General features: G+C 37.4%; 1 protein-coding gene across 1 annotated transcript; it reads right to left on the bottom strand.

Annotated features, from left to right (window-relative positions):
• Window positions 1–7,777: 7,777 nt before the first annotated feature.
• Window positions 7,778–9,859, bottom strand: LOC149390146 (protein OVEREXPRESSOR OF CATIONIC PEROXIDASE 3-like). The gene is made up of 5 exons (XM_089621326.1): window positions 9,581–9,859; window positions 9,149–9,508; window positions 8,918–8,990; window positions 8,573–8,826; window positions 7,778–8,044 (listed from the first exon to the last, which is right to left on the bottom strand). Exons 1-5 carry the CDS (start codon window positions 9,782–9,784, stop codon window positions 7,901–7,903), a joined length of 1,035 nt encoding a protein of 344 aa, XP_089477452.1. The 5' UTR covers window positions 9,785–9,859; the 3' UTR covers window positions 7,778–7,900.
• Window positions 9,860–10,514: the final 655 nt, after the last annotated feature.

The raw sequence follows: 10,514 nt of genomic DNA on the forward strand, positions 1-10,514 counted from the left end.
AGCTGTCCGGTGCATGGATGCAACCCGTTGATGATTCGCTACCTTTCGGCATGTGAGGCATGGAGTCGTGCGGGAGCGTCGCACGAAGGATGTATACCTGTTAGCCCCCTGAGTTTCTTGTGTACTCGCAGAGGAGACTAGCCATTATAACAATGCATAACAAAGCTTTAAGGTGAAATGTAATCTCATTATCGTGTCAAAGAAATTAAAATTACATCCCTTGGCCATTGGCCTTGTTCAAACTCGGAATTGTCACTTAACAAAATTGGAAATAAAACGAGAAAAGCACAAAGAGTCGAGAGTGAGCTTTATTGGTAGTATTGCCTCAGATGCTCGACATTCCATGGGTGAGTGAACACGAGCCCTTCTAGATTTAAGTTTGTTTAAGATTTGATAAAATCCAAATGTGTTATAAACAAAATGATAATCTACTCCCTCAAGAGAAGGCCACAAAAAATCTCCTTTTATAAGTAAATGACACATCATTAATGCTTAGTCAAGATGTCAATACACCAATTTTGACTAGCCACCTTTTAAATTGGTTTGATCACTCACATCCTTTCGTAAAGCCTCAAGGGAGGATTACTAGGGATTGAGTCTAAGTGTGCAACCAACCACTTAGTCCAAAAGGTCAACTTTGGAAAAACAATCCCCCAGGAGGAGGCCTTGTTTTCATCGTATCACTCTCGGACGTAGCTCATTGAGCAATGATCGAAGCAAAAATTCCATAGAGTACTCTCATTGAAGAGAGGTCTACAAGAGTGACTCTTAGTCTCACGTTAATGTTGTCAATGGTTCCCACAAGAAGAGTTGTAGTGTGTATTTATTGTTGTCAATGGTGCCCACAAGAAGAGTTGTAATCTTTATATTCTACATTTGATGTAATAAAGTCTCATGAAGACTCTTGCTTGTAATTGCTTATTCATTAATAAAAAATTGAAACGTTCATTCAATCTTCCATGTCTGAAGCTTTATGATAAAACATTAGTCTTTAGTCCATAAACAAACTAAACAACTTACAAAGAGACAAATGTAGATTTGCATGAACAAACTCTTCGTAGTTTGCTTAAAACGATATATTCGCAATCTAAGGGTCAAAGGACTATTGACCTCAGTATGATTGTTAGGAGAATCTATGATGTCTGGTTATGGGGCATTGAGAGTTGGAGACTCTATAGTTCTTCTAGGTATCTTCTGAAGGTACTGAATTGACCAGTGCACTTCTAGAGACAAGATAAGAACAAACCATTTAACCTCTTATGTCTCGAAGTCACTACGTATGAATTGCATCGTGCTTACCTTAATCCTGAAATGAGACATGTCATTTCACACCTTAGTATTCTCATTTGAGAAAGTCAGAGTTCGGATTCACTATGTGATTCCGAACAAGGCCTATTGGTGAAGTACTAAGTTGTGAGAATGTCATGAGTAACTTTGTGAAGTTCTCATAGATATGGAATTCATGTACAAGATTGCTGAAATGCAATGTATATCACATCATGCTTTGTTCCTTGGAGTGTTAATAAATGAACAGGCCAGTGTCCAAATCGAGTCTTGACTCTTTTGGATGAAACAATGTGACTTGTTAGCTCCTCGTCAATACATTGTTTCTAACTTATTCACAAGCAACAAAGGAGTTGAGGAAATAACAGCTAGAAGGGTAAAATGGTAATTTTGTAAATCCCGACTAGCTGATGATATTCATGAAGGGTAAACACTGATAATATTCTGTGGATCCGCTCATTATAATTAGGTTGAATTCTTGAGTAGAAAATAAATTCATTTGAACCGAGAGATTTTCAGTGTCAAGTCTTTAGTGGAGTCAGTTGGCATTAAGCTAAACTTGGAAAAGGTTTGTGAACTTTTGAGTCCAAGTGTTTAGCTCAAGCTTTGTTCATTTGGGTCCATGAGGTCACTGTCACGAATCACATCGATTAGGAATAGTTAAACTGGAAGCTAAGTCAAAACAATAACGAAAATTGTCGAAAGGGTAATTTTGTCTTTTTGGACATGGCATGAAATGAATGTCAATAAATTTTTTTGACAATGTCATATGATGACATATTATATCACACGGCCATAACATGTTTATTGGGCCTTGTGAATTAATTTCATTCATAGAATTTTACTAGATAATTCTTAATGGGCTTTTCTTATGTTGTCATGAACAATTAAAAGAAAACCTAGAAAGCCTTTCTAGAAGACTTTTGGCCGTCCAACCCAAGTGAATGGGAGACCAAATTTCGTGCATCCCTTAGTGTGAAAGAGAGTTTATTTTGTGAATTAATGTATGAAGATACTTGCCAAAAGAAAAAGAGGAAACAAATTTCCTCTAAGAGAGTATGACATGGGCGGCCAAGGCAAGCAAAATAGGAAACAAATTTGCTTCTAGATGGCAAGGCTTACACGCCCAAAATGAGAAAAGGAAATAAGGATTATTTCCTCATGAATATGTGATATTCTAAAGAAGAGGAAACTACCTTATTGAAGGTAAAGCCTCTCCTATAAATAGGAGCCTTATTCTTCTCATTTCATTCATTCCAAAGTTTTAGAGATTGAGAGTTTCTCTCTCTAGACTTGGCCGATCCTCTCTCTCCCTCTCTCTTCAATTTCGTTTTATTGTTTTGACACCTAGGTCCTCATTTGACCTAGAGTTTAGCTCTGCGACTTCAAGACTCGTTCTTAAGTCGTAGTGTTTAAAAGTGCTCACTCACTGATTCCTTTTATTTCGAGTGATTTAGTGATTAAGACTATCGTGGTTGCTCGAGTTGCCGAGGAAAGAAAGAGAGACGTGCTGCGAGGAGACGAGTGTTGCAACTTTCCAAAAGCTTCTCAAAGTTCAAGCTTCAAGAAAGGTTAGTAAACTTCTTAGCTCATAATAGTTTTTATTTATATGTACTTGCTCTTTGTCTAGGTTAGTAAAAAACTGTTTTTACTTGAAAAGAAAATTTTTAAAATTCCGCCGCTTTGTGAAGCGTTAAACTTTTTCTTAAACCCTAGATCAATTCCAACAGTTAATTGCTTCTTTCATTAGTGTTGGGGATCGTGGGTTACAAACAACAAGTATAACCCTCCCACTTAGTTTTTGGAGTTGGCACATCGTCTTTATAAGTTTGGAAACAAATTTCCTAGTTATAGAGCGATAGAGTGGACTTCTAGAAAGGAATCCTAGATCTTCATGTTCAAGGAAGAGCAGTGTTAGTGCATAAAGGCACAAGGTACATGCTCGGAAATATTCCTATTTTCGATTCGGGGAAGTGCATGAGGGAAGTGTGAACCTCAACTCACTCGAACACTTGAAAGTTTGAGATTACACATCTTTTATTTTTCGGCTTGTCAACGAGGAGACCTCCCACTCAAATTTTCAAGAGCATATAGATTTTGAACATATGTGATATAGATTTAGTTTTGAAAACTTATTTGATTTGGATGACAAAATATTTTCAAGTTTGAAAGTGAAAACGGTTTTTCAAAATTCAAGCTAGTTTAAAAAAAAAAAATCAATTTCAATTAACTTTAAAAAATCAAAACATTTTAATCTTTCACATTATGTTTATTATCTTATAAGAAACAATTTTTGCTCAAGGAAATTTTCTCATTAGATTTCTATAACTCATGGTAGTGGGGTTGAAATCCGGAATTCTAAAAAACTCGACTTTCGGAACAGTCGCACACCTCGGAGTAAAATCGATGTCCTTTTGACCGAAAACCAATTGCATTGGAAAGAGGACAAACAGACCTTTAATTTGATTCAAGAATCATTAAATTTGGAATTTTGAGTTGAGAGTTATGCAACTTTTACTGCGGGTTTTCTCGAGCTCGAAGAAAACTTGAAATAATTAAAGTTTGGACTTTGAGTGCGAAAAAGAATCGAGTGTAACGGAATATTTTAGGAAGTTTTTAAGCTTTATATGTGTTTTATTAACATGGTAATAACATGGTATAAAAGAAAATAACAACAAACATAAAATGAAACGAGTAAATAAACGAAACTAGCAAGATAATATAACTAGTCACATAATTACTCGAAATTTTCAAAAACTTTAAAAACACGTTTTTCATTTTAAAAAAATTTAAAACTTTTAGAACTGATTCTAATGTGTTTTAATAACATCCCAAGGTCATAGAAAATCAACATGATTTTAATTTACAGGCATGAGCAATAAATTAAAAAAAAAATCTAAGAAAACAGGTCTAACTTGTCACAAAATTAGTAAAATTTCGAAAATGATTTTCAAGCTCAAAATTTTAATTACATGTACATGCATATCTTTGGCCATAGTTCTGATACCATTTGTTGGAATTGATCTAGGGTTAAGACAATATTTAACGCTTCGAGCAAGCGACGGAATTTAAAAAATTTCTTTTAAACAAGTAAAACGATTTTACCAACCTAGACAAAGAGCAAGTACATGTTAATTTAAAACTATTAAAAACACTACTCATTTACTAACCTTTGTGAAGCTTGAACGTTGAGAAGCTTTAGGAAGGTTGAAACGTTCGTCTCCCCACGCAGCACGTCTCTCTTCTTTCCTCGATAACTCGAGAAACCACGAAAGTTTCTATCAGAATAATCACTCGCGAAAGAAAGGAATTTGTGTTTGGGCATTTTTAAACACGACAACTCAAGAACAAGTCTAAGAGTCGAAGAGCTAAAACACTAGGTCAAATGTGGACCTAGGTGCCAAAATAAAAACGAAAGAAAACATAGAGAGAGAAGGGGAGAGGGGCGGCCAAGTCTAGAGAGAGAAGCTCTCAATCTCTAAAACTTTGGAATGAATAAAATGAGAGGAATGAGGGCTCTATTTATAGGAGAGGGTTTACCTTCAATAAGGTAGTTTCCTCTTTTATAGAATATCACATATTCATGAGCAAATATTTGTTGGAATTGATCTAGGGTTTAAGAAAAAATTTAACGCTTCAGATAAGCGGCGGAATTTAAAAATTTTATTTTGACAAGTAATACGATTTTACTAACCTAGACAAAGAGCAAGTACACGTAAATAAAAACTATTATGAGCATTATAAATTTACTAACCTTTTTAGAAGCTTGAACGTTGAGAAGCTTTTGGAAGGTCGCAACGTTCGTCTCCTCTCGCAGCACTTCTCTCTGCTTTCCTCGGCAACACGAGCAACCACGACAGTTTCTATCACAAGAATCACTCGAGAGAAAAGAAATTAGTGAGTGGGCACTTTTAAACACGACGACTTAAGAACAAGTCTCAAAGTCGAAGAGCTAAAAACACTAGGTCGAATGAGGACCTAGGTGCCAAAAAAAAACGAAAGAAAAACAGAGAGAGAGAGAGAGAGAGAGAGAGAGAGAGAGAGAGGAGAAGTCGGCCAAGTCTAGAGAGAGAAGCTCTCAATCTCTAAAACTTTGGATGAGAAACAATGAGAATGAGGTGGGGTATTTATAGGAGGAGGATTACATTCAAAAGGTAGTTTCCACTTTTCTATAGAATATCACATATTCATACGTAGTGACTTCGAGACATAAGAGGTTAAATGGTTTGTTCTTATCTAGTCTCTAGAAGTGCACTAGTCAATTCAGTACCTTCAGAAGATACCTAGAAGAACTATAGAGTCTCCAACTATCAATGTCCCATAACCAGACATCATAGATTCTCCTACCAATCATACTGAGATCAATAGTCCTTTGATCATTAGATTGCGAACGAATATATTGTTTTAAGAAAACCATGAAGAGTTTGTTCATGCAAATCTACATCTGTCTCTTCATATGTTGTTAGGTTTGTTTAAGGACTAAAGACTATAGATTATCATAAAGCTTCAAACAGACAATGAAGAATGAATGAACGTTTTAACTTTTATTAATGATTTAGCATTTACAAGAAAGAGTCTTCGTGAGACTATATGACATCAAATGTACATAAATAGACACTACTAATCTTCTTGTGGACACCATTGACAACAACCACTTCTCACATCTCTCATCACCCATCACTTCAAGAACACCATCTCTTTATACCCATTTTTCACCAAAAACACCATTAGAGAAGAACTATCTTCTTCCTTTATCTGTAGAATTGAAGATGACATCTTATAACGCACTTTCACATTTGTTCATACATCATATCTAAGAAACAACATAAAATAGAAACATTCATCTTCCTTTCTCTCTAGAATTGAAGAAGAAACATTCTCTTTCTCCACCCATATTTTCTTATACACTACCCAAGGCTTAAATAATGACATATCATATTCCTTCTCAAAGGCACATAAGAGCTTATTAAAATCTCATTCTCATGGTCTTCACCTCAAAAAGAGGAACAATCTAATATTTTTCGTATTTCTCTGCGTTTGATCTAAGGGAAGGAGGCCACAAGGAATCAAATCACTCACCCTCACGAGGAGAGGCTATTTGGAGGTTTTTCCCCATCCGCCTTGATCTTCTTGAGACCAAAAAAAGTGATCTCCACCACCACGACACCAGTTTCTCAAAGGATCATGGAAATCGTTGCCTTTTTCGGGTCTTGTTCCCTAAGTTCCATAATTTCCTTGAAACTAATGGAAGGCCATCCACCTTAACACGACATGCGTATCCGAACTCATCTGTGATACGTACATCATAAATGTTGTGGGGGATAACCGCATTAAATAGTCTTAGAACGGTTACTTTTGCTTACGTGGCCGTTGTAAGTGTATGTTTGATTAGTCTGAAAGGCAGCGATGACTTTATGATATTCTCGGTTTTGTCATTCAGTGCTCGGGTCTTAACATACGACCTTGGTCGTTTCTCATATAATAACACCTCGAACCTCCCTGTTGGTGCCTATATGTGGGTATTCTGTGTACGAGCTCGGTGGTAATTTCCACTCGTAACACCGCCCTCTAATTTCTTATTATCTTACTTAAGTAATGAGAAACTTATTTATGTCATCGGTGTCTTTGGGGAGGACACCGGTTTTCAAGAATTAGATGCTTGATTATTCACTAAGAAACCTTCATTATCCTTGTTTGTAGTGTTCTTGGCATCGAGTTTTATTCGCTTCGATTTATCATTAATTGCTTCGATATGTGTGAGTTTGGATCGAGGTGTCGATACATTTTAATCTAATAATGACATGCGACGATCGAAGTTCTATCCGTTAGATCTTGAGCGTGGTGCAAATCGACGGGTAGGGTTAATCTTGGCTGTTGATTGTCATAACCTTCCTTTAGAAGCTTCATCGTGCCTCTTTGGGACTTTTCCCTACAAATGAGTTTTTTTTTCATCTCATTTCAAAGTTTTACTCTATTTCTTACTTCTTCTAATTTCCCGGCCGAATTTCCTTTCTTGCTTATTGATTTACAGCAACTCCACGGCATTTTGCTCTCAACGACTTTGTAAGTTTTAGGTACATGCTTTTTTGGCTCTTTATTTATCTTGTAGTGTCTTATGTTTAGACTTTCTTTAGGTTTTTTCTGGGGTTTTAGGTTATAAGCAATTCCGTGAAAATTGTTTTTGAGTTTGCGAATGTTCGGCACAAATCGAGTAACCGGTTATTCAAACGGGCTGACGCATGAGACAAATCCTTCCATAAACACATATCTTCTACTAAGCTAACACTTGGTTGAAGACTGATTTCCCGGTATCGATCACCGGATTCTCACGGAGGTCGTGTCTAAATCCCAAACCAGATTGAGATTTAGGCACAATATCGGCAGGTTTCTTTCTCCATTTCAAGTATTTTCACAATAAAAATAATTATCCTTGTAAAAACGAATGAGGATCAATAATGAGGATCATACTTCGGCTTTCAGAAAGACAAATATCAGTAAAGCATCAGAAAATTTGTAACTATTGGGGTGGACCAAATAGTCTTACATTACTTCATTGTGTGCTAGAAATATAAAAAATATTACAAGAAAAAATAACAAACTTCACCTTCACTGCGCTTTACCGAGGAGTGTCGGGAAGAGACCTCTTGAATGGAGAGCGCTTCTCAGGAACACCCTCTTCGCTGCGTTTGTCTTCGAACCATTTCACGACTATTTTCCGTGGAAGGTTTGTCACATCGACGATGCTCTGGATCATCGCATTCTGCAGTGTTACAGAGACAGGGATTAGGATTCGAAAAACAGGTAAATTAAATTTAAAAAAAAAAAAAAAAAAAAAAAAAAAAAAAAAAAACTGTGCTTTGTTCATAACCTGTAAAATTCAAAGAAAAAATAAAAATAAAATCAACATGACCATGTGTTGTTATAACAAGGTATTTAGATTTAATATTCCCTTATATAGTGAGGAAAACCAAAATCCAAGGAGAATGACATCTAAAAGAGAAATATGCATACAAAATTTTCCTTGGATTTTGATTTTTCCACTGTATTTTCGTATAACATCTAACAGAGAACAAAAATTATACCGAGGAAACTACCTTTTGTTCCTCTTTTATTTTTTACCGATTTCAAACCACAATAAAGAATTTTGATTCTCACTCAATGATTCCTCACCATATCATCACATACACAATAATAATTATAATAATAATAATTATAATAATAATAATAATAATCATTCTCCTGAGCGAAATTCAAGTTCCCAAACAAAGGCGTGGATATTGTAACTTACTGTTGGACGTTTGGACCTTCTATACACCTCTTCAAGGGTCTGGATATGAGATTTCTTTATCCGCTTCTGTGAAGAAAAACTCTCATGCATTACATGTACCGGTACTTTCACCGCAGGAGTGTTGGGTTTAGGAGTTTCTGTATCGGGTTCGGGAATTTTCTCTTCTACAGTTTCTACTGTCTTTGTTTCACTGATTGTGATTATCGGAGACGAAGGCTCATCATCGGGTAAAGTAGCACTCAGTATCATAAGGTCTGGAAGTAAATGTGCAAGCTCAGTTGAGAAATTTTTTTTATAATTATTCTATTTTTATTTAGTTAAAACAGGCAACCAAAGTTGCTTTACCTGGAGGGGGATTCCGGAGCAAGCTTAGAACGATTGATCTATCGATGCACAACTCGGCTGCGAGATTCTTGATCTGCAAAATGTAATCACTATTATGTATACATATCATTGGTTAAAGCTTAAACGTAATCACACTTGAAATCCAAAGACTTTCAAAAAGTAAGAAAAAAAAATGAGTAGTCAGAAAAAGTTGTTCAATGGAAAAATGGTCGGTCTAAGAGTAAGACATGCATTAGTTTTTCTGCGACCGGTTTTGAGAGCCATAGCAAGTCTCCGAATCTGCCAGTTCTTAAGCTGCAATGGCTCATCTTCGTCATCGTCGTCGTCCTCGGAAAGCTCATTATCATCGTCCTCATCTTCACTTTCAAAGCCGGCCATATTGAAAACCTTGGCGATCTCCTCATCCATCTCGGCGAGCTCTTTGTGGAGCTCCTCCATCTCTTCCTGGCTCAATTCTTCATCGCCATCATCGCCCTCGTACATACTGGGATCGTCATTTTTCAGGTCTTTCTCGAGCTGGTTGAACAGCTCCTCCAAAGCATCGTCGTCTATATCTTCCACTTCGTCTTCCACTTTTCTCACTCTCTGTAACTGATTCCCAATATACGGAACATGTTAATTGATTCATTATTATTATTAACTTGAAGAAGCGTGAAAGGAAACCTTGTTGTTGTTGTCCGGAGGAGGAGGAATGATTGCGGCCTCACGGTTGCGACGGCGTGCGAGGGTCAGTGCTGACGTGGAGCGAGGTTGAGTGCGAAGGCGGAGAAATCGGTGGCCCAAGAAGAGGCGGTCGCCGGTGCCGGTAATTGGGGCCCACCGGAGGCCCATGGTGGGAGGGGCGTTGAGAGGCGACGCTAAGCCCATGGTGCCAAGTGTGTGTGCTTTTGGAGTTTGGACAAACCTCGCCTCTCTTTCTTCGGGTTATGTACGTGTTCGGATAAAATGATGTTGGGGGAGATAGGTTTAAGTTTTGAGCCCCCACCGTTTGTTTTGTTTTTCCTTATATGCCCTTCATCACTATTTGTTTTCAAGTCATCCATTATATTATATTCTTAAATTACTTTGGGATCCTTGTTTTTTCTATTCCATTCGAGAGTAGACTACACTGCCAAATCTTACAAGGGAAACTTGATAAACCAAGCTTAGTGTAGCATGTGTTTTGAAAACCAAGCCATATTTTGGGTCCTTTAGAGAAACCAAGCATTTGACCATGTGTATTGTCCAAATTACCCTTAAATTAAAATTGTTTTCAAAATCAATCCTTTATTTGTCTCCACTCTCATTTCCTTCCCAAATCACGCGTGCCTTTCCCTTTTCAATTCAAAAAAAAAAAAAAAAAAAACCCGCTCATCCCGTCCCGCCCCAAATCCCTCGCTCTCTTCTCTTCTCTCTGTCGCTCATCCTCATGCATCCACGCCCATCGTCGTAAACCAGTCCACCCCTACTCGTCATTTCGGTCCTTCGTCGCCAGTCCAGCCGAGTCGCGAACCAACAGAGCCCTCCTCGCCAGTCCAGGCCTACTCGCCATTTCGCTCCTTCCTCGCCAGTCCAGCCGAGTCGCGAACCAACCTAGCCCTCGTCACGAACCAACCGA

This window comes from Urtica dioica, chromosome 7 (assembly GCF_054948205.1).
Source record: "Urtica dioica subsp. dioica isolate 48M chromosome 7, U.dioica_male_clone48M_v1_H2, whole genome shotgun sequence".
In the NCBI taxonomy this organism is placed as follows: domain Eukaryota; kingdom Viridiplantae; phylum Streptophyta; class Magnoliopsida; order Rosales; family Urticaceae; genus Urtica; species Urtica dioica.